This window comes from Labrus bergylta, chromosome 4, assembly GCF_963930695.1.
Source record: "Labrus bergylta chromosome 4, fLabBer1.1, whole genome shotgun sequence".
NCBI classification, from domain to species: domain Eukaryota; kingdom Metazoa; phylum Chordata; class Actinopteri; order Labriformes; family Labridae; genus Labrus; species Labrus bergylta.
This window is the reverse complement of record NC_089198.1, coordinates 18908426-18934157: the sequence shown is the minus strand read 5'-3', so window position 1 is coordinate 18934157 and position 25732 is coordinate 18908426. Positions and strand designations below refer to the sequence as shown.

Below are 25732 nucleotides of genomic sequence, written 5' to 3'. Positions count from 1 at the left end.
TATTGTCCTGCTCCCAGTTTCTGTCTTGTGTGTCTGTGGGTCTTTCTCCATTTCCCTCTCAGTCTCTTTCCATCACATCTGTTTTGGTCTGATAGGACTAACACTCATAATGAATAGCAGTTAGCTTCACTTCATTATTCAGTATGAGACATCTATCCCTGGAGTCATTCTCAATCTCTGTAGTATCAACTTGCACATTCAGTTTAGTGATGATTAAATCTTTAATCTGGAAATACAAAAAATCTAACCTGATGAGATCTTCTTTTTCTGTTATAGCGATGAATAACACTGTGACAAGAGGTTGTTCAAATAGGTATTGAATTTTGTTCAAAGATAAAATATAAACATTTCTACATTGAAACATCCATTTAGTTTGTTGAATTGTGTACTTGTATTTTCCCAATTGTTACCAACTATTTTCAAATCCAGAGAAAGTCATCATCTTGAATTTAAATTGAACGCTTGATTTGGATCCCTGTAGTGGTGCAACAAATCACATATAAGGCTGCATTATGAATCGATAAAATCTTGTGATTCATTTTGTTGCACCATTATTACGTCGCTCCTTGTGTCGCTTACAGAGCCTTCAAAGACTCAGTTAAGAAAAATAAAAAGCTGTTTGCAAACCTTTACGGTTTCCCCTGCACATGTATTTGCAATCTGTGGGCACTTATTCCTAAACTGTGCACATTTGTAAGCTGCGTCAGGGTTGGCAATTATTTCCTTGCAGCATATCAACACTCTACAATTATAATAGTAATCTTCATTTATAGAGCATTTTCATTGTTAACTTAGAGAGTGCTTCAAAAGGACAGCAATAATAAACAAACATTTGAAAAACAGGTAGGTCATAAAATAACAATATTTCTCTCTCCCTCTCTCTGTCTCACATTCAGTGTGCCTGCAGGCAGGTGTGAGTGTGTCTCTCATTTAAGCTGTCCTGACCCCTCTTAAAAATGAGAACCCAGGGAAACCAAGCTAAGATCACATATTTAATGCATGACAGAATGTGTCACAGAAGTTAATCGCATTCTGGATTACTTTCAAATGTTCGTATTTTTTGCTATTTTTCATATTGCGTAAACAAAACACAATAATATCTAAATAATATATCAACTACACATAGGCTTCTTGTATGACGACACTCTAGAAATTCTGCAGGGCTAGTATAGCGCAGAAACACAACAACTCTCCAGTCCACATATTATAAGTTTTCAAACGAATGCATTCCTCATTGTATGAACATGTGTCTGAGGAACACTTACATAATTGATCTGATTGCTGGAAATACATTTTTGTTGCTTAATCTGTTCTGGGGGAGAGACCCCCACACCCTCCTTACCTGATGGTGTCAACTACTAAACAGCAGATAGGGCCAATCTAACTTTTTCATGGCATTAACCAAGATGCCAAGTTAAACTCGACCCCTTTAGTGGGGGTTGCATTGACATATTTCTTTTTATTTAATTTAGCTGAACTTTGAGGTAGCTGTTCAAATTATTAAAGCATTCCATAGACAAATTCAAACCTCTGAATGTAAGTAAGTGTGTGTATTTCTTTTACTACACTTAGGCTGGCTCAGGTTTTATTGCTGCACCTATATATGGAGCTTAAGTCATGTGATCAAGCTAGGTTGTAAAAGGAGATGAGATCATGACACCTTTTTTAGTTTGAGGATGACCTTTGGGGTTAGATGTGAATGTCCACTTTGGTCAGTGGTTTTGACCTTTCTCCAAGCTGTGCTTCGATCAGTTGTTTGCCTGTGGCTAATAAACTCCACAAAAGATTGCTTTAAAAAGTATTTGAAAAATCCTACTCACATCCTTCATGTGTAACTCTAATAAGACCCTTTGCAGATGACGAGAAAGAGCTTTTTGCCTTTTAACATGATCTGTGGTAATTCTTATTATGTACGATTAAGGCTATTAGCGCAGTCAGTAAGATGAAGTTAAAACATGAAAAGAAAATGTGAGTTCATCTCTTCCCATCCTCATCTGTTGCAACAAGTATTATCAAATCCAGTCTGGGCATGTTTTGTGTGTGTGTGTGCGTGCGTGTGTGTGTGTGTTTGTTATTTGTGTGTGAGAGCAAAAGTATAGCATTGCCAATTTATACAGAGTACACTTTAACTTATACTATTGTTAATCAATTGTTAATGTGTGTTAAATAGTATTACCCTACATTTAAGTTATGTAACTGAATTAATGACCAACCACAGGACGCAGGATCTACTTTCTCCACTCTTGTTCTTCTCTCTTTCTCTATCTCCCCTTAGTGAAGGGAGTGTATATGTGAATGTGGGTTTGTATTTTTTATACAGAAAATGCTTGAGTGAAATTGCTGCTATTTTTGCTTGAATTGATAACCTTTGCGCCCCCCTAACAGAAAATGTCTCAGTTACTCTTTCAGACCACAAAATACCATACGTGTAAAAACATTTTTTCTGTATGTTTCTTCAGGGTTTTTTTTGCTTTTTGTTTTTATTAAAATGTCTTGATTTCATTTTGGTCATTATTAATTTAAAATTAACCCCTTACATGCCAGTCGTATCATACCCCTAATTTACATTTCTGTATGTATCTGTATTACATGTATTGAAACATTTCCAACATACTAACAGATAAGGAAATAATTTTGCTATTTTATCCCAGTCTCACCTGGGTCAAGGATAATCACAACATTGATTTTAGTGTATTGTGTTTTTTTGGTGTATTGAAATATTTTTTAAAAATCCCTAATATCCTCATGACCAAAATATGGCCTGGCCCCCTTCCCCCTGGTAAATTGATTTTACTCGCCCTGGTAAACATGCACAACATTATAGCATTATAGGAGATTTAACAAAATGTGGTATCAATAGAAGTCAATCTGACACATTTTGGTCTAAGCAACTCAACTGTGTTTTTTTTTATCACAGTGTAGAAAGGCATTGTAATGAATTGAATTCCAAAATTCTAATAAAACTTCCCATCTCTACAAAATATATTTTGCCCTGAGATTGTACTGCCATCTCCAGGGTGCTGGAATGATCATAGCCAAAATGATTTGACATCATTATCTGCAGTGTATGCAGTCAAATTTAAAAATGTAAGCAATAGATAAAAATAACTGCCCTGATGACCTGTAGTGTTCTAATGTGTGGGTATGTGTGTGTGTGTGTGTGTGTGTGTGTGTGTGTGTGTGTGTGTGTGTGTGTGTGTGTATTATCATCTAATTCCATCTGTAGAGCAGACCTTTGGGGCAGGGGGTGGATGTTATTCATTAACTTTGACCACATGACTCCTAGGAGAGAACATTGTCTGTGTGTGTGTGTGTGTGTGGGGTGTGTGTGTGCTTGTGTGTGTGCTTGTGTGTGTGTGTGTGTGTGTGTGTGTGGGTGTGTGTGTGGGTGTGTGAATACTGCATTATGATCTATACACACACATCAGGTCAATCAGGCTCACTCTATGCCCTCTCTCCTCTGCCTTATGTCCCTCCTTCATCTGTGAGTCTCAGTAGTTGAACGGCTTTCTGATCCGTAAGGAGTCCGTTAATGAATGCTGTATTGCTATTGATTTTTCCTCTGATCCCTAAGTTTGTTCGGGCACGATACAAACCATGTTTTCCTGCGAAGTCTAGAGCAGGGCTCAGCTGATAGCTGTGATGAAGTGTTGTGCCCCAGCCCAGCAAATTGGATTTTAATGATTCAAGTATCATTTCTTGAACACTGCTCACTGCACCATGCAGAAAGTAAAGACTGACGCCTTCTTTGAGAAGCTTTAAGAAAGGGTCAAGAAAGAAATGTTTTGGTTTTCAAGCTGAATGAGACCAATTTTCCATGACTGTGAAAAAAATAATTTCCCATCCAACTGAAATCAAAGACTTATTTTCATATATATATATATAAATATACAATATATAATTAGGCCTATTGGAATGATTGTAAAAACAAGTAATTATCTTTTTTTCTGTGTACACAACCTTCTACGTTAACAATATATAGGCCTATTAGACACAGCACTGACTGTGTGGGAAGTTTAAATGACTCAGAAGAATGTCAAATATAAAGAAGAGTTTGCATTAAGTGGGGGCAGTGCAGCTAAAGTTAAGAAAGAAAGTCGACCTGTAGTTTCCATTTCACCTCTTTAAACTGCTATCACTGCATAACAGTTGTGTGAGCTTGTTGAAAAGGAAAAATAAACCTTTTTTAATCAACATGTATAGGCTTAACAAGCTAGAAGGTGCAACAGTCAGTGGCATCCTTTGATGTTACAATCTTGGAACCCTCAGCTGGTCTGTGGGAGTGGTGGCTCTTTTCTGGGCTTCTTGGGTAGCCTGAAAATACTCACATCAGCTAAAGGGGACTTCCATGTCAAGGCATCGTTTCCTGTGCATTGCAGTTGTTTATAGTTTGACAAACAACTTGAGAAGAAAGAATAGAGTTTGGGTTAGGAGACGCATATACTACTGGATTGTTATCTGCGCCCCGCAATAACGTGCATCTGTCGATACTGTTCAGACTATAAACAGAAACTAGAACAGCACAGAGACACCAAAAATGTCTCTGTGCACTGTGTACACATTCTTTTTTCATATGCTGAATCTATACATAGCGATTATGGATGTTAGTGTAGCAGCTCTCAAATGTCTGGAAACAGCTGCTATCATCTGCTGAAAATATTTTTTACAAATATATTCAACAGGGCTCGGCAAAGATTCCGATGTTGATATTTTTAAGTTGAATGAGGATCACATTATATATCTCAATATTTTTTTCTGTATAGAAATAACAAAAACAACGTTGGTTTTAAGTCAAATCCACTAGTGTCAACATGTACATGAAAAATGACATAAAAATAAAATACCCCCTTGTAAAAATATTACTTCCTGCAAAACAATGCGGTGGTTTTTGAGTTTTGCTCAGAGGGGGAGAGAGTTAGAGCAGGGTGAAGAGGGACAGACAATGAGAGGAGGAATAGGCGAACTGGTGGCTCTAAGGAAGAAAAATATAACGTTATTTTAACGCAACATAAACTATATCCATATAACCAATACTGTCTTATCCTATGTCTCATTTTTAAAGATTTATTTTTGGGCATTTTGTACCTTAGGACAGTGGATAGAGTCAGAAATCAGGTAGAACCTGGGCCGCCCGCTTGGAGGACTACAGCCTCCATACATGGGGCGCACGCTCTAACCACTGCGCCACCAACGCCCCAAAATATATAAATATATATTTCTTTAAAGATTTATTTTTGGGGGTTTTCTTGTGCCTTTTTTATTGGAGAGATAGGATAGAGTCGTGGATAGAGTCAGAAATCAGGGAGAGAGTTGGTAATGACATAAACATCCTCTATTATGAAGAGGGTATTGCTTGGGTGAATGTACTTGGACTAATTTTCTGTAATGTCCTTCCACACTGACTCTCTATTCTCTACACACACAACCATATTCACACACATACATTTTGCTCAGAGGGAGCACAGATTCAGACATTATTTCTGCCTCACTGCTACACAAACAGGCCTGTAGAAGCCTGGGGACAGTTCACCATGGGTATGGCTACACTACACACACACGCACACATTGACCCGGGCACACATGTGCGTCACCCTCCCTGCAGGGCAGGAGGCATGTGGAAGTCACTTGGGGATGCCAGCACATATGTGCCGCTTTGTCCTTTATTTGTGTTACGTATAGTAAAAAGGTGTCCAGTATCTGTCAAAGTTTATGTAACGCTTAAGGTTAGCGACCTGTTTAAAATGAAAGCACTCTTTGCTTGGCATCTTCTTTTGTTGCACAACAAAACGCCCTTAAACCACACCCCCAATTTATGTTTTCCACCAGTATTAAATCAGTCTGAGACTTGTTGCTCTTTTTGCAAAGCAGTCACAGGATTATATAACATATGAAGACACATTTAAAAGAGAGGCTGCATTATTCAAAAACTGAAAGATTAAAATAGGTGGACAGAGGGTTTGTTGTTAATGTGCACGTTAAAGTGAGTGAGTGTGCATGGACTGGCAGAAGTACATTATCTTGCAACGCTTCAGCCAGGAGAGGATCAGATATTCTTTGCTGAATCTCTGCTGGATTAATTAGCCTTACACATCTTGTACACATTGCCTCTTTGGGGCTAACTCTAATTGCTACTTTTGGCAATATTTTGAGTTTTTGTTGTGTCACATTTCTAAATATGTATTCATGATGTTTGCACAAGGATTGGTATGTGATGTGGTGCAAAAACATCCTCTACTGGACCCCTGAAAACACAAGAGGTAGACCCCATATAGTTTTACCAGTGGGCTTTAACCTAGCCTTTCATTAACATTTAAATAAGTTGTTTTAGTTGAAGGGAGTGTCATATTAAAGCTCGCTATATGTAAACAAAAACAAAATTCATGTTTTAAATGTTTTTACATGATATGTGGTGTAGCTATTTGTGTATAATCAACACTTAACTTAATTTTTTATTTTTTTTTGTTTAAGCATCATCTTATAAAAGGCTGTGAGAGATATGCCTCTGTTGTTTATCAAAAAATATGGAGTGTTAAGGCCAAAAAAGTGACAATTTATGCCTGCATCTCACAATGCAAGAGATGGTACATAACTGCCTAAACCAGTGGTTCCTAAACTTTCATCTTGCCTGTAGGAGGGCCAAAATGAACAATTAGGTGGTATCTAACTCTCTTTGCTTGAAATGGTAGAAGATGTACTGAAGTTGCTGTCCCCAATCACATATGCCCCTGACATACCTGGCAGAAATTTGAACTCCACTGAAAGCATTTTTTTAGTTAGCTCATGTTGCATGACTGTGAGAAGCCGAGTGTCCCTTTACTCAGTGTCTTTCACCGATTTCACCAAAGTGACATGTTTGTTTAGATAGGACAAAAGCCTGCAGCGAGTTTGTTCTTCTTGTCTCTCCTTCTTTTGATTATTTGTGAACTTTTTTTCAGCAAACTACTGTATTCTCCCGATTAAAAAGAACAACCTTGTGACCCTACAGCTGTTTTGTTACAATGTTACAATTCACTTAGCAGACGCTTTTATCCAAAGAGACGTACATTAGATAGTTTTTGAAAGAAGACTTTCTGCAGATTAACGCGTTATTCAAAAGACCTGTTGGGAAAGTTACCCTGAGATACTTATAAGTCAGAACAAAGTTTAGTCCTCATTTATTCAACCTTATGTGCTTAATACATGAGTTATATCGTTTTGAGCTCCTCTTTGAGACCTCTTTGACAGTTGCAAGTCCAGCTTATTTCAACTGGAGACTCAGTCCTGATCAGATTCTGCAGTACATCTAGACAAGCTATTAAGTTTTTCTCACTCACAGAACTACTTTTTTTCCTTCGTACTCTTCCATTACAATTCCCTGTTCCTCGATCCCATATTTCCCTCCCTATGCTCCTTCCCTTTTCATCCTTATTTCACACTTTCAGGCACTCACAATTTCAGCCATCAACTGTGCCTAAACGCCCTTCTGCCCCTCCTCCCCTGTCTATTCCTTCCCCCTTTTAACCATCAAGTCATGAATTTATTATGCGAATCAAAATAGAGCAATGACTCTTTGTCCCCATCCCAGCATGTCATTGGTCTAGAATGAATAATTCAGCCACAGTGGTTGAAGTCAGATCAGTGAGAAAAAGAGAATGATTTTGGAGCCGCCACCATTCAGGCTATTTTGGAAAAGCCGAACTGTCAGCGTATTTCCTGCAGTGCTCACTCTTTCTTCTTTCTGTCTTCTTACTTGCGCTCATTCCTCCCACCAGCTCACACGAAGAAAGAACTGATTCTTCTCTGTCCTTGGGAAGGATGCATATGAAACAGATAAAACAGGATTGCCGTTGGATAAAGTAGTCCTCATTTTTTGTGCGTTTATTTCTTTGCATCTCCCTATATGCTTTCAGTGTGCTTTTTTTTTTTGTCTTTCCTTTCATACTAACAAAAAACCTTCTCTGACGGTTGTTTGTCGGTCTGTGAGCATTGTTTATAGATGATCTTTTGCAGTTTTGCAGAAACAGGCTCAGCTTTGATGGTGAAACGTGCAGCTGACAGTTTATTCCAGAAACTTTCCTCCACAAAGATGGCCATTCATTTCTTAATGCAGCGCTTTCGGTCTTAGTCTCTGCGCTTCAGGTTCAGGTTTTGCTGTTTTAGATGTAGAATGACAGTTATTGAAGGCCCCCAACCAACAAGTTTCAGAAGTTGCCATTTTGCATTTGTGATATGTGTGAGGAGGACATCACAAAAGAGAGGCTGAAGTACATATTGTTTCACATCAGATATCCTTTTTGGCATGTAAAATGATGCAGCGACAGACCAACAGATGATGACCTCATAACCCTGCAAAGTGACAGAGGGCCATTGAGCAGTTGACCGCCTACACGTCTCTGTATAATCCTCACATGGACAAAAAGACAGAAAGACAGACATACCAGCTCTGGGCGCAAATAAGGTCAAACATGCATTTGGGATGCATAATGGTGTACCTAATGAGGCCCAAAAAAACGATCTCATAACCCTGTGGGTTAGCAATAGTGTATATTATCTGTATATTATAATCCTAAGAATACACTTATTTTGTAGCATTACTTATTTATAGCATTTATTTATATTTATTGCATCCCATTAATCCAGCCATCCAGATATACCTAATAATTCACTTTTTTTGTCTACATCTGTAAATTTTGTAATTACTGTACATAGCACAGACTCTTGCACTTTCTGCTTATTTGCACTTCTGGTGAGATGCCAAACCTCATTTCGTTACTCTATACTTGTATATGTGTAATGACAATAAAGTTGAATCTCATCTCATCTCAATAGGAATACAACGATCATGGATTTTGACGTCCCCACCCTGTTTCACAATTATCATGATTATTTTGTATTAATTTCACAACATTAGTAAAATCACAAAACACTCCATAAAACTGGAAAATTAAATGTGGTATTGATTACCGCTTTTTAAACAGAAATAACAAAGTCATCAAATAATCCAGTACAAAAGAATTCAAATAAAGAGTCAATCTCTCCCTCTTGAATTAAATGGTGAGAAAATGGTGCAGCTAAGCTAAACAAATAATCTCATAACTCTGCAAGTGAACATCAGTAGGCCATCAAGCAGTTGACTTGATCATGTCCATACATGATCTTAACATAGACAAAAAAAAAAAAAACCCACAAGCTCTGTCGAACTAACTGTAAATGATGAGGTTATGTGGGATGCAAAACAATACAGTGACTTACCCAGAGAAAATGATCTGTCATCATATGGTGCAACTGAGGGCCTTTGAGCGGTCAACCAACCACACGTCTATATATAATCTTCACATAGACAAAAACATACACACACAAAGTCCATGTGCACACTAGTTCAATCATGCAGTTGGATTCCCACAGATAGATGCAGATGCACACTTGGAGGATTATTCTCAACCTCTTGGGGCATCATTGAATCTTTCCAGCCATGACCTCGCTAAGAGGAAGAGAGGGAGCGAGATTAGCATTAAAGGGAGTGAAAATGAGCGATGGAGGGAGTCCTTGAATTTTAACCGGATGCACCCCTTGGAGAACTCCCATCATCCCTATGTGTCTTCAATGCCAGAGTCCCACAGCTTCCCTGAGGAGCTCAGGGATCCTTACTGCTTGAATATCCTCTGTTTCATCGTTTACCGTAGCTTTTTTTGGGAGGGAAATCATTGATGAATCTGAAGCAGAGGGTTTCTCTTATCCGGGTTTTAGTGCTGGATAATGACATTCCTCCAGCGGTAGCCAATTCTTCCAGAGCAGAGAATGTACCAGAGGATAAATGTCACTATCACTTATCTGTAATGTGATCAGGCTTCTAACTACGTCTTCCTTATGGTGGTGTGGATTTAAATGGAAGTTTCCAGTAATGTGGGTCTTATTCTTTAATTATGGCTCACAAGGACTGAAACTAAGCGTAATGATACTTTAGGAACAGGGCCAAAACTGACTGTTCTTTGTGACCTCAACCAAAGGAACTTTTGCAGGACACAAACCGTCTTGTTTGAGAATGCAAGTTCATCCTTGTCCTTTGAAAACACGAGAAGTTGACACATTTCTTTAGTAGCGTTTGCATAACTTTTGATTGTGTCAAATTCATTATTAACCTTAGAGGGTTTTCTTCCCTTTCTTGCTTTGTTTCCAATTGCACAGATGACATGCAGTTTTTGTTCCTTCTTCCTCAACCCACCTTGTTGGCATTGAGCAGTACTCAGTATGACAAAGGTAAACATGCAAGCCTGACGGAGTGAGCAATACGTTTTTCCATTCGCAATTGTTTTCTCTTCTACCAGAATAGTTTTTTCACATTACTTGATATAAATAGCACTGTACCACTGAATGTTCTATAAACATTGATGTTACAGCTTAAAATGTCCAAGTACTATATTCAGAACAGCCAACAGAAAAGCTATTTAAATAAAGAAATTACACAAATATAAAAGCATATCTTTCCTCTGAAACAAACATAAACCTTTACATATCCCACATTGTGAAATGTTTCCAGCCAGGGAGATGAATATTCAATCTCTGAAATTAGCTTGATGAGAAAAATACAATATTACCAGTGGTAATAGAGATGGCAGAAGAAGAAAATAAGATTCAGATTGTATGATACCGAATTACCCTTTGTAGTCAAGGTGCGTGTGAATATATGCAGACAGGCTTACAGAAGTATCATCGGGCTATATTTCCAGATACACTGCTGTCAGTCAAAAGCCTAACCTGAACTCTTCTTAAACCTATATCACCCAAAGCTCTTTCTATCCAGTCCCCCATCCTGCCTTTTTCATCATTTTACCTTCTTTTCACTTCTCCAACATCCCCTATTTGTTCAACAGCTTTCATGACCTTTCCAAGAACTTCCTCCTCTGTGATCCCTCTCCTCCCCCTCCTCCTCTCAATGATCTGTTTCTCTTCACCACCTTGCTCTGCAGTGCTTACAAAGCCTTCACAACCACGTTTGTGTATACATACATGTGTATGTGCTTGTGTGTGTATATAGGCGGGGTTGTTTATCCTCCTCTGGGATCTCTGGTGAGAAGAGGATCCAGGAAGTGTGATGAGCACCTCCTAATGTCCTGTGAAGCATCATCTTCTTACACACACAGAACCGCACATATGCTGTGTTGGTGTTGTACAACCACAAGCTGAGCGGTTTTATCAGTGCTGAGGGATTGTTGCCTTTGTTTTCCCAGTACAAAGGATTCGTCTCTCTCCTCCGCCATGCCTTTGCTTTCTTTTATTCCTCATCTCCATCCTTGTCACTCTCCACAATTCTACCCTCCCCACGTCAACCGTTTTTCACCTCGATTTCTCTGCGTTTCTCTCCCCCCTCTTTCTGCCCCTTCATCCCCACATCTGAAACGGTAGCGACAGCTCCTATTGGTTGCGCTGCCAGAATCAGAGAAACAGGCAGCCAATAAGCTTTTAGGCTAACAGGGTCACTATTATCCATGAAGCAGTGCAATTACTCTGCCATCTACATCCCTACCATGTATGCATATGTAATGCTTTCCCCTGTCCTTGTACCTTCACTGCCATTTCACTGTACGAGACATATGGTTCATTTAAAACAGATTCATTTAAGATGAGGTCATTTTCTATTCTGATGATTTGATGTCAAGTTGTGACATTTCTTAGATTTCCACTTTGCAATTTTTTTTAAGTCGCAACTGTCAAAAATAGAATGAAAACTGTGCTACAGTGTGAGTACAATTCAACATGCATTCGCAATTGGTTTATGCATTCAGGTCAAAAATATGTATATGTATTCATTGTAAATTCTCCCCATGTGAAGCATGTGAAGCATGTGAATGCTGCTCTTCAAAAGCTGGGAAGGAAAGCTGTCACACTCCTCCCCCCCCACCCTCAGTTCTCCCTCGTACTCATTCCTTTTCTCCGTGTTTACTTGCCTCACAAACAGTTATATATTTGTGCCACGTACCAGTCAGTCACTCAATCACTCAGGCTGCATTTCTTCTGTGCAAAGACACAAGTTTTCCTCTTTTTCTTCTGAGGATGTGGCCTTTTCACTCAGCCTTTCTGTTAGGAGAATATTTTAAATACTAAATTCCATTCTTCAAACGATCTTGCTATGTGCCATCTAGCAACATCAGGATTCCCAGGCCTCTCTCGTGGCATCTGACTGAGCGTCAGCCCTCATTTGCATCATTAAATCCTCTATACTGTGGAATAGCTTTGACCTTCCTCCATCATTAGTGACAGGGAGACAGAGCGTACATCTCACCACTCTTCGCCCTCTTTTCATCCATTAAACTCTTTTTCCTGTCCTCTGTGTCCATCATCTATTCCCCGATACCCAAACCACCCATCCCTCACATTGTGGTCATTTTATTCAGCAGAACACTTATCTTCTCTTCTCAATCTTCTCCATTCAGGTTCTTTTCATCACACATCCCTCTCCACCCGTCTTATTTGCGGATGTATATCAAGGAGGTGTTGGCTGTCACTGGTTTGAAATTCCCTGTTTGGCTTGCACCTATCTAATGACCTGGAAAATTGAATTAATTTATTTTCTTCTTGGCACCAATGGGATATAAAAACACACTCCTACTCCTCATGCAAACACACACACACAAACCACATGCTAAGTAAATATATACTGGATGAAAAAGGGGCCGTTGCCTTTCAGGTGAGACGTCTCTGAGGAAGGGTTTTTCTTTCACAGCAATCGCCTGCCTATCATCACAGTCTGTGGCTGCTCTGTTTGGCACTGAAAAGAAGACGTGATTTCACTTCCCAATGACCAACCTTTGGGATTACCCCCAGCATTTTGTTATCTGGAAACTCATTAGCCTTTTGAAAGGAAATGACACCAGAAATGAACTTCCTTCAGATCCCATCTACAGCCTGGTAATAACAACTGTGATGACAGAGGCTCCTGTTTGCATGAAGGCAACAATATGAGGCCTCATTTATCAGCGTGACCCACAAAATACTGTACCAGTAAACATAAGACGGATAAATACACTGTGAGTATTCCAGAAATGCGAGGAAATGCCATCAAACCGAGCTCATGGCGATGACCAAGCCTTTTAAAGCATGTGTGAGATAATTAATGAGTCATTTCAATCCATGCCAGTAATAAGGCCACACATCCCCAAAGGGAAAAACTAATTCAAGGCTGTTCAGTCACTTGTCAGAGTGTGTGTCGCTCAAAGTGATTGGTGTCTGCATGTGTGAATTTTTTTCTCCGAGACGGGTCAGGTTTGATTAAAAATGTTATCTCCCTGCTATCTTTAACCCTTTCTCTTTAACTTGCATCTTGCTATTACTGTAGTAATGTGTGTATTGCTGGTTCATTACTCCCGAGGAATAAACCACTGCCACACTTAATGCTTTTTCCCAATATACTTAAATATATTAAAAACCATGAAAACATGGGCTTACGGGCACAATTTGTGCTGTAAGCCCATAATCACAATTGTGCTTATTTCTGCAGCTTCAGCAGTGCACATAGCAGATTTAATGGCTCGTAAATCTTGTATCTGCCTACCAGCTGGCGTGTTACCAAACCTCTGATCTTCAGAGCAAGGGCTTCATGGCTCTTGAAAAAATCCCAGACATCATTGTGGCACATGCATCACACGGACCAACATTTTTTTCTCAGCTGTTTTACTCAGATCTGACCAAGAAGAAAGGTTGAATTTGGACAACTCCATACTGTAAGGAGGAGGACTGTGTAGCAGTGTTTGCTAATGAGGAAAAGGCCCATCTTAGATAACGGGTACACTCCTTCTGTTATGGCTGAGAACATGTTTAAATAAACTAGCAAGCATTTCTTAATCAGGAACACATTACATTCATCAAGGACTGTTTTTTCTTTGGATGGTCAACAAAGTTTGTTTGACTCGCCCTTCCTGAAAAGCCGTAGGGCTTGTAAAAGCATGCTAATGATTGTTTGACCATTGCAATTGTGATGTAACCATGTGCATTAGTTACATCCCAAACCTGAAGCACATTATGCTGCCACTTTTGTTGTTTGATTCATTTAGGCTACTTGACTAATTTACAATAAAAGCCTGTCTGATATCATCAGCAGCCGTCTGTCCCCTGCATGTTAAAATGTATTGGCTACAGGTGCCGCTGATGCCATCACAAATAAACTGGCACGACGCTTGAGGTAGATGTTCAAATACAAGTTTAAAATGAGTATAATCCCTTTCCCTTTCAGCAGCACCTCGTCCCGTTGCTCATGAATGCTGTTGCCACATAATCGCGATATGTATGGCACTAGAAATAATTTTGCAATGTATTTGTTCCCCAAATATCTTCCGGCCCCTTTAAGCTTTAATTGTGTGTGTGTACCTTTTAGATCAGCTATATGTTTATATTTAACAAGTTTATGTGTGGGTGACTTTCGTTGGAATATACACCAATCTGTCTTTATTTTTAGCCCTGGCCCTCGAAGCAGAAATGACCACAGCGGTTAAGATTCATGATAACATAAGAAACCCCTGACCCTCTGAATCACAAGAATCTGATTGGGAGCTGTAGGGGAACGTGATGTCACATTTTCAAAATAGTGTTTTCCTGTGACTGAGTCTGAGAGAGAGTCGACTTTACACCTGAGAGGACACCATATGGTTGCAGGCAAGGTTACTGATCTAATAAGCTCGGTGTCTGGGCTGCCCTCTGTTGTTTGCTTACTACACTATACTGTGTGTACCTGCCTTTGTGTGTTTCTGCATGTCTTTTTACGTGTCTGTGCTCTCAGTATGTGAAGCCATGTGCTCAGGTTTGAGCCAGAGAAAAACAGGTCAAAACACTACAGGGTGTTAGAATCATCAGAGAAGCTAACACTAATTAAATGTGCCAGACCCTCCAGTGAAACAAAAGATTCATTGTTCACTAAATGAGAGCACTGACAGAGATTTTCTCTGTTCTCAGAATATTATATTTCTGACAAGTTAAGATGTCAAAGCAACGACAAGAAGATAGAAAATCCAAAAGAAAAAAATTGACTCTAAGGGAAAACCAACCAAACATTAGTTAAGCTATGTTAGCATGAAAGGATGGAAATGTCTCACCAACTACACGATGTTTACGCAGTGATGACGGGCTGCCAGACCTTCATTGTCCCCAGAGGCTGAACGCTCCAGACTTTGATGAATGTCAAACTATTCTTCCAGAGCGACCTTGAGGTTCTTTTTATTATTTAAACATTTCAGCAACTATTGACTGATTAATTCATTCATTTTATATACATCATAGATCTGCTTGGCCCCACAGGAGATATTCTAATCCCCGTTTATTAGTGTATCACCTTCATCAAGCCAAATTCTAATCTGCACTTAAATATTTATACTTCCATAAATTAAATGCCTGTTGGTAGTTTGTATTTTAATAAGTTTAACCAAGACGGTTAACGTTTGAATGGATTACATACATTACACTTGTTAAATAGCAACATATCCTGCTGTTGGCGTGTAACTCAAACCTCCACCATACACGTCACAGAGCTGCTTGCTTGCTCCTTTGGTATACGTTTATACAAACTTGATTCAGATAGATTTAAATCATTTCAGACCTTCTCTCTTGGTGTAGTACTAATAAATTAAATCAATAATCTTATAAGTAAATGAAAAGTTGTTTTCATTGTGGACAACAAAAGACTTTACTGGTTTTTGTTTTTTACTTCATTTAACATACAATTCTACATCCCGATAGAAATCTTGAATACAGGGACATCTAAAATATAGTGTTTAGACTCATTATAAAATAATTATGATCGTTTCTAAAAGTAATGAAATTATTTCACCCAAAAAACATATTTTTGCATCATTTTAGTTTTCAAGGCAAGTACAAGACCACAGAGGCTCATTAGCTGCTTGTAAAACTTCAGATGATAACTTCTTTGACCTCGGGTCAGTTTAACGAGACTGACTTCATTTTCTAATTTGAGAAAATAGGGACATATTTTCAGAAAGAACAGCACACTATAGGCCTCTTCAAACACACAGACTGGAGTGGTTTATCCAATGGTCACCTTCTTTCCCTGTGTGTGTGTGTGTGTGTGTGTGTGTGTGTGCGTGCGTGCGTGCGTGCGTGCGTGCGTGTTTGTGTGTGTGTGTGTTTGTGTGTGTGTGTATACATTTTTGGGGATCTTTTTAAACTATATAGGTTCGTTATGTATGGGTCACAGATGCAAGAAAAAGTCACATACAGGAAACAAATGGGACACAACAGGGTTACAGACACATTTATAGATGTTTGTTGTTTGAGGAGAACAAACAGCGTTTGAAGTGATTCATTGGTCGCTGCTTTGTTTTTCTCTTTAATCCGTCCTTCCCTCTGTGTATTTTTGATCATGACTGTCAAACACAGGACTCTGCTCAGCTGTCAGTTTACACCCTCAAAGAAAAAAGGAAACAAAGACAGAGGGAGCAGGAGAAATAAGAAAGAGAAAGTGTGTACCTAAGATTACAGTTTTATCCATTCTGGGTGCTCAGGAAAATCTAAGAAATCTTGAAATAGAAAAGGCTGTGAAGAATGAAGCAATTTACTGCTTAGTTTAGTTTTTTTCATTTTTTGACTGTTTTTTACTTTTTGCTCTTATTTGATTAATTTGACAGGATAAACTGCAACACAATAGATGTTGTTTTGGCAGGTGGACATTGCAGCACAGAAAAATAACAATCCTGGGCTTCTTTGCAGAAAATTCAGAGAAAACAATAACTGCAAAAAAGTACACAATACATCCCTTCAGAGGATTAAAACATGCCCACACACACACTCACTCACACTTCATTGATGTTTTTTTTCATGGATTTGATGTCCTGGACTGTTGCTCATTATAACAGAGAAAATAACAAAGCTGGTATGGAGTGGGAGCAAAATCAAAGAAGGAACAAAACAACTCAAGACATCAAAGATGTTGAGCAAAACAATCTATATTTCCCCAATATGCAAAATTTTCAGTGACACATTTGATTCAACATCTTCCCGCTGAAGTATGGAGAGTAGATATAGATGTGGATACAAACCAAGTGGGCATCAGGCCCTGTGATGTTTGAAGAAAACAAGAGAGTGAGATAGTCAACAGCACAGACATATTTGAAACCAAAGAGAAAGTAAACTGCTTTGTTTCATAATTGATAAATGTAGATATTGAGAAAACAACTGGAAATGACTGGTTGCCATATAAAACAAATGTATGGGTGCATTTAGGACTCAGCAAAAACAAACTTACTAAAAATTTTATGTAAATCTGGACAAGTCACAATATTTAAATGATCTATATATTATAATGAGTAACTCTAATACACCTGAAAAACAAGCAGCTGTCAACCTATAGTGTTATAGAGAAGGACAGGACACATACTGGTATATTAAAGGTGTGACATACTGTTTTACTGCCGTGGATATTCATTGATTCATTTCCTCCATGTTTTATGGATTGGCTGCCTGAGACTAATCACTTTGAGTAACTTCTGCTGCGCTGAGTGAAACTGATACACACCAAAGCTATCAGTGTCAGGGGATTTCAGACTCCCTGCTGAGCACTGCACCCCTCACTGAGGTCTCAATGCGGGGGAAGTTCAAAGTGAAAATCTGACAGACGCACAAACACACACGGATGATTTGACCTTCAGGACTCATCTCCTTTCTAATCCACCAAGCATCGTCTACTTCCAGCACATACACCGACCTGGACAGCTCCTGTCTGAGTTCAGTGACATCATTAATGTGTACATGTGTCTGTGTGTTAGGATTTCATCCAGCAACCAGCCGCTCCAACATTAAAACTATTTTTAGGATAAAGAAAGTTCCAGTTCATGTGCTGTTTGTTGTAGAAGTCATTCCAGGACTTGCAGAGTTTCTTTCCCCCTTAATGAACAAGCAGTACATGCTCTGTATTTTTAGTCTAGTGGGGTTTTATCTTGGCTTGTTTTTAGTGTTTGTTTGCTGTGCTGTTTCGTCTCTGTGGCTGTCAGACGTTGTTGTTGTTGCACTGCTGATGTTCAGTTTGGGTTTACTTTTGGCATTCTTTGAAGATCTTTAAAGAACTGAGGCTGAGAAACAGAGGTTTAGCTTCTTTAACTTGTACAACTGTTTTCTAACTAACTCACAGTGTTGGTGGCGTCTCACTTTTCTGTGCTTCTCAGGAAAGAAGCAGACATGTGTACATCAGCTCTGCTAAAATGTCTGAGCTGAGATCTGTGAAGTATTTTGGGGATCCCCTGATTAGAGAAGAAACAGTACAGTAGGATACTGCTTGAGTCAGAAAGAGTCTCTTTTAGTTAAAAAAAAAAAAAGCATCTCTCTTCAAGGAGACATCGACAGCATCAGCAGAGGGGTAACGATAATGAAGACTGTGTGAGTGCAGTGTGCGTGCTTGCGTGCGTGTGCGTGTTTTGCAGAGTCAAGTTGACAGGAGTGTATGAGAAGATTGAGACTGACAGTGTAGATATGTTTCCTTGCAACCTCAGCTCATCTACTACTTGTGAAAGTGTGTGTGTGTGTGTGTGCGTGCGTGCGTGCGTGCGTGCGTGCGTGCGTGCGTGCGTGCGTGTGTGTGTGTGTGTGCGTGTGTGTGTGTGTGTGTTACCTGGGCCCATGTTTAAACTTCTTTTAAACTTTAAAGAATTGCTATTAATAATTTTTTTAGGAGCCACTAGTCTAGGAATGAAAAATGTAAAAAAAAGTAATTATATCCAAAATCTCACTCACAACTGCGGAGAACCCTAAGAGATTGTTGAGGAGTAACTTAATATCAGGATGAACATTTTTATACCTGACACTTATGTTCATCACCCACCAGTGATGTTCCAGAGTCCTAGAGTACGCTCCGTCTTCACTTCAGTAAGGAACAAAGCCAAAAGTTACAATGTTGTTTTGTTTCAAAGACAGCTATGAGACTTGACCATCAACAAGTAGACTGTACTTCTGTACTTCTGGAAATAAGGTTTAAGACAATCAAAGGTTTGTCGGTAAGATGCAGAAAGCCCTCCACAATAACGAGGAGTCTTCCTCTAACTCTTGGATTTCTCAGTTTCCAGGCAGGTTGTTAACGCAATGAGATTTCTCAAACTGCAGCTTGTTCTCCAACCATGCATTGATGGTACTCATCGTGGCATCCATGTCCAGAGCAGTGATGACATCATACTGCTTAAAGCCCATCTTCTCCAACTTCAGTCTGATCTTGGAGCTAAATACAATGAGCAGAAACGTGTGATGATGATGATGATGATGATGATGAGTATAATTTTCTCTAGCTACATCCATGGGCAGCCATCACATTGAAACATTGTTTTCATGCATTTATTGAATACATTGTTAAAATATATTATGTGGAATAGAGACATAATATAATTCCAAATGGAAAAGCTAAAAGATCAATTTCACTTTCGGGAGTTTGAAATACAAGCCTTTGTTTTCATTGGTTTAGAACTAAATACTGCAACATCCATCACATGATGTGATTTGGTCATGCATTTAGTCCCAGGCTTTGTTCTTGTTATCTGATTTAAAATACAAATGCAAAATATTACACTTGAAATAATCCTATTACTCCCCACACTGACTTCCTGGACAGGTGATGTGATCTCACCCTGAAGTCAGAAGATGAATTTGAGGTGAAATAACTTGTTGCAACAGGTGTTTGTTTTAAGCTTTATAAAATTATATGAATCATTGTCTCAATAGCGAACTTATCATACGTCAGTCCAGTGAAACACTACTGTGGCATTCAAGTCAAAGTTTTGTCTTTTTGGTTTTAATCAGCAAAAGGTCAAAGCAGGCAGCCTGTCAGTCTCGATCAGTTCACGCTGGCTGCCTTAGTTACTTAGAGCTGTGAGAGGAAGAGGATGCAGCTACAGTAGGATAGCATTGCACCAAACCCTGTCATAACTAGCATGTCTGTTTGAAAACCCAAAACAACTGTAGTGTCCTTCACATTGTTTGCTGCATTGCTGTGAATGATGTCAGTTTGATAATATGAAGTTTTCTCTGTAAATGTAGAGAGCTGTGGGTTGTGGCCGTCTGTCACTGGGTGTCACACTGATGATAGGTGTCATTAAGACAAGTGAGCTTTATGAACTTTATCAGTGTTTGAAAACTGTTTGTTGTTCATTCATTTAATTCTCTCAGCGCTTTTTCTGCCTTTTTTCAACATTTCATCTTTGTGTTCCCTCTCCAGGCAGTATACGCCTCTTCATTGCTGCTTCCATTTTCTGCCTAATTATGTTGTAGTTGTTATTGAACAGTTTCCTTATCTTCAAGCTTCTGTGTTTGGGAAAAAACATTTTTGCACCAACTTGATGACAATGTGAACATTGTGACTGCTTACTTAAACTTTGATTAGAAGAAACATGTATAAACTTGATTTGACTTTTTAGTCTTACAAAAGAAACTTTTTTGTTGACTTTGACTTGCTAATATTTATAGTAGATAATTATGAATGACCCAGCTGAGAATTTACAGGCATTAATTAAAACATAAATCTCAGCTTTGAACAAATTTATCTCAGTTGTCCTCAGTCCTGTACCAGAGGGCTGCTAAGCTGTTCTCAGCCCATGGCAAGAGCTTAAAAATGGAGTGACTAAGCACCAGTTTAATATTGGACTTATAGCTTCTATAAAACCCGTCAGCTTTATTTTGAAAGGCAAAAAATGTGTCAATCGTTTTTTAAAAGCTTCTTTAATAATCTGCTGACTGCTCGTTACATTGTGTCTATTCAAGACTTATTTTGTTGCGTGCGTGCGTGCGTGCGTGCGTGCGTGCGTGCGTGCGTGCGTGCGTGCGTGCGTGCGTGCGTGCGTGCGTGCGTGCGTGCGTGCGTGCGTGCGTGCGTGCGTGCGTGCGTGCGTGCGTGTGTGACAACTCTTAACAAGAATGGACGCTTGAGTTGAGGAGATCCATGCTCTGCTGGTCAAATATAAAGACATAAAAGCAACCACTCAACATGCATGACCTATTTACAGTCCAGCCCACCACTACACTAGTACACACTAGACAATGACTTCAGCTTTTTTTTTTTTTTTTGCTGCTCCACAAATATCTGGGAAGCATCTTTTCATATTGTTGTTGATACAGAATATCCCAAGTATGTAAATCAGGTGCAACAACCTGTGTTTGAAACATCTGCCCCGGGCATTAATGTTGCGCCTCTGAAGGCTGATGATGTTCGCCTGATTGGACAAGGATGTTGTTCCCTAACATCTGCTCATTAGGTCAGTGTCTAAAAGTAAGTTATTTTTAGCTCCTGGGCTGATTTTTGTCTCATTCTCCTCCCTGGACAGCTGGCCTGTTGAAGAATCTGCCTTCTTCGCTGTCTGGATAAAGGTGTCTGTGGTGTTGCCTTAACATCTGGTGAACGTTCATTTGTAGCTTGTCGTGTGAATTTGGGATCTCAGTGTGTAATTTGGAGTGTTAGCTGTCCAGGTGCAGAAACAAGCTGTGCTACTGACCCTGAGATGTTAAACGTTGACCCAAAATAAGGATGTTTTCTTACAGGTTGCTGTAAAAACCACAAGATTGAAGAAGCTATCCACAGTAATGACAGTTTTCACGTGCACTCCTGAAAAGACCTATTCAGGAGGACTGCACCTTAAATTCCACTGACCTGGCTGTTCATATATGCACCTCACGTCGGGAGAGTATCCCTGTCAGACGGGAGGGGGCGGGCGGGGGGGTCTCCTGAGGCATGACGTGAAAAAACAATATGGAAGGAAGGGATGAAGCAACAGAGTCCACTATACGATGCTATAATGAGATTATCTGCCTTTATATCACTGCTACTAGAGGTAAACAGAACAACAATATCAACAAATGAGCAGAGAGAACATACTAAAGAAAACATAATGCAACAGTTAAATTATGTGCATGGAGATCGTAGCGGTCACCTGCATACAGTCTATGCACCGTGCACCGGTCACAGGATAGAAACATCACCACCCCGACACTCGCTCAAGATGAATTATCCGGATAATATCCTGCTGCGTTTTCACATCAGCTACTCAGCCTTTATATGGAAAAATTGTAGGGGCTGGCAGGAAAAACTCTGGGTAAAGCCCGAGTGTAGCTGTTCGAGTTCTCATATCCAGCTCCTCCAAATATCAGGAGATTTTCAGATTTTCCTTTTCACAAGTGTGAAAGCACTAAGTCAGAGTAAAGGTGTGCTTTTTCACCTGCTCACTGCTCCTTTGGGTCCATGTGTTTGATGAAGCGTGTGTGTGTGTGTGTGTGTGTGTCTGTCTGTGTGTGTGTGTGTGTGTGTGTGTGTGTGTGTGTGTGTGTGTGTGTCTGTCTGTGTGTGTGTGTGTGTGTGTGTGTGTGTGTGTGTGTGTGTGTGTGTGTGTGTGTGTGTGTGTCTGTGTGTGTGTGTGTGTGTGTTGTAAGAATCCCTACCTGTCCTTGAGTCCAGCAGTGAGGACCTTGTCTAGCTCTATGATGTCAGCTCAATGATTTATGCTACGACTCTGCCACTGACCCGTGGGAAGACTCTCGGGGGGGAGACAGGTTGCATCCATCACACTGCACTCAGAGCAGGGCAGATGGGCATTGACAAACACCCACACACAATATACACTCAGACTATAACAGGACCAAGTGCCCTACTGGTGGCTTTAACACAAAGGTGTATAATCAACTTTTTAGAGTGGCATATAAGCATGCTAACATTTGCAGAATAGCAGTAAACACAAATTGCAACATTGGTTTGTAGGTTCTCTATAGTTATTCAACTATTATTTCATAAACTAAAGTACTTTGAAATAGATATATTGATCTTAGAGCTGGACAAGATGTTCTGATGGTTTCACAAAACATCCTCTTGGGACAACGAATCTGTGTACGTTATGAAAAAGCAACAGGTGTTGTAGAGGCCATGGTGTTTCATTTAAATACCTCGACACAGCCAGCACACCAATGCTAGGTCAAAATGGGTTAACAAGATGGGAATTAACCTATTTTGTCTTCAGTTTCTGCAGAAGCCCCACATGTTTGAACCCAGAGGGGTTGGTAATGGGCTGATGGTTAAACTGTAGCCCACTTTGGATCATTCAAGTACCTATGTTCACTGTCTAAATGATGTGCCCTTTTTTGAAGTGTGTCTTCTGCTTGGTTGCTCATTTGGACCATAACACCTGCCTACTTTAACACCCACTCTGAGCCAATGTTGAGTTGAAACCCACTTAACCTAGTAGAGCCTGTGGTGGCCCCACTGGCTGGGGATAGAGAAACCAAATCTTTAACTTGGGTTGCAAATAAAAAATTGCAAATAAAACATTCCCGTCTGTAAAAAACAATCATGCACGCTATGTCTAAACATCTTAACCGTAGTGCAGTGGAACCATTATTGTGTCAGTGCCACAAAACTGTTTGGTGAAGGGAAGCAGGTGTTTATTTTGTTTGATATCACCTGTTTGATAAATAGCTCGTTATGCAGAACATCTGTACGATCATGTTTGTTTTTCACATCTCTGCGTTACTACTCTATTCCGCAGAGACGCTGAGGTTTGCTGCTGTGTTGTTGTGGTCATGGTGAGCTGTTGCTGGTTGACAGTGCGAGGCTGGGTTGCTGCTGAGAACTGGGTCAGTTTGTGCAGAAGTGTGCACAGCAGCCTCTCAGTGCCTGTGTTTTGTCTTCCACTGAAAGGGAAAATTGGGCCAGATTTGAACCAGATCCTTCAGATACGTGATCTGTAAACAGAGTTTTTTTTCAGGCCAGTCACAAATGGTGAGACTTATCCACCCTGGAGCTTAGTGGATGAGACACACTCTCCAGGGTTTTTTTTACTGCAGTGTTGAGTTTTTGTGTGTGTGTGTGTGTGTGTGTGTGTGAGATCATGCGTGGAAAATGTACCAGTGTCTTGCATGTGTGCAAAGACTTTGTCAGCCATCATTTGAATTTAGCTTAAATCCCATTTTATCCAGTTTGATCCCATGGATGCCAGCAAACTGAAGTGGTCAGATTTCATTAGGTGTTCAGAGGGGCTGTTTTCAAAATACACCTTGCTAGAAAGAGACTTAAGTTAAAGCTTGGAAGGAGAGGCAGACCGATGACTTTTAGCTCTTCAACAGTTTGATTTTTCATCTGAATACTGCCCAGTAAGCAAAGACCTACACATATATTAATAATCTTTTGGCCCTGCCTTCAGAGTACATTTTCATATTGTTTTCCCTGGGCAAGATAATATAGAATTATTTCTTATTTCAACGTCTCCCAAAACACAAAATAAGCAATTAGTCAAAAGTTTAACGTCTTTGGTTGCTGTTAAGTATTTCTGTGTGTTGTTTTTCAGACTCTTGTGCAAGAAAGTTTTCATAGAGTTTCCATCTAACTAAATGAACGCTGAGTTGTGTTCCAGATCTAATGCCAGGTGCCCTTTGACTGTCGTCTAGTTGAAAACAGTGTGTGGGAGAGATGACAGTTTGCCTGAAGGAATGGTGAAAGCACAAGTGATTCATCTCATCTTTGTGCTCCCATAAATGATTTTTAATTCATCCCCCTCAAAATGCCACGTCCTATGCGTACATGCATCAACACACACCTGATCAAACACATTATATGACTCTTTCTCCTCACATTTCATAGGCATGGCTTGCGTGGCTCCCAGGCATAGCGTGATTGTTGTCTGTTCATGTGGGGTGATAATAAATTCATTGTGTTTGTCAAAATGGAGCAGACGGTCTCAGTGCAGCAAGGAGAACTGAGTAGATGCAACATGAATGAATCAGGCTGAAGCAAGAAGCTGCCTCACATGTCTCCCCATGTCCCAGTTCTCTAACTGAAACCATAGATGAATAAGTAAAAACACAAATTATCTTAAATATCTTACAAGGAGCCCTGTTCCTGTAATGGGATCTCGTCAGTTTTACTTTAACACCAAGTCATGATATGTCTCAAATCTCCACAGCTCTTAGATTAATATTACTTAAACTGCAGGAGGCATGGATAATTAAAATTTTATTAGCTTGGGAGATGAGACATGATAGGCTCCGTCTTGCTTTATTAAATCCTTTTTTGTATCATGTTCATGTTTTTTTTACTCTCTCTCTCTCTCTCGGCTTCAATCTTATTCCTGTCTTCATTCTGTCTTGTCTTGCAGGTACATGGTGCACTGACTCTGCCTGCAACAGGCGAGGAGTCAGAGGACGAGGGCCATGTTTGGCTCACCTGGCCCTGGTGGGCATGCCTCAGTGCCATGGCTGAGGGTGTGGAGATGGGTACTGGGTGCTTGTCTGGTTGCCATAATAACCTTGACGCTGCCAGGAAGTAGCCAGGCCTGTCCCCCGCGGTGTGAATGCTCGGCTCAGCTGAGGTCAGTGTCGTGCCAGCGGAGGAGGCTCACCAACATACCAGAGGGCATTCCCACCGAGACACAACTTCTGGACCTCAGCAAGAACCGGCTGCGCTGGGTGCAAGCAGGTGACCTGGCACCGTACCCGCGCCTGGAGGAGGTGGATCTCAGTGAGAACTTCATCGCCACATTAGAGCCCAATGCCTTTGCCCCCCTTCAGAGTCTTAAAGTGCTGAAGTTGAGGGGGAACCAGCTTAAGCTAGTGCCCATGGGGGCTTTCGCAAAGCTTGGCAATCTGACCAGCCTGGACCTCAGCGAGAACAAGATGGTGATTTTATTGGATTACACCTTCCAGGATCTGAAGAGTTTGAAACATTTGGAGGTGGGAGACAACGACCTGGTTTACATATCCCACAAGGTAAGCTCTCCGACGGCTGGTCTTTGTCTAGACTCTT

General features: G+C 40.1%; 1 protein-coding gene across 1 annotated transcript in view; it reads left to right on the top strand.

Annotated features, from left to right (window-relative positions):
* The window catches only part of LOC109984070 (leucine-rich repeat and immunoglobulin-like domain-containing nogo receptor-interacting protein 3), a 41674-nt gene that overhangs the window by 5687 nt on the left and 10255 nt on the right, over positions 1–25732 (top strand). The window contains exon 2 of the mRNA XM_020634081.3: positions 25086–25695. Within this exon, the coding sequence (XP_020489737.1) occupies positions 25141–25695 (555 nt within the window). The 5' untranslated portion in view covers positions 25086–25140. The remainder of the gene's footprint in view (positions 1–25085; positions 25696–25732) is intronic.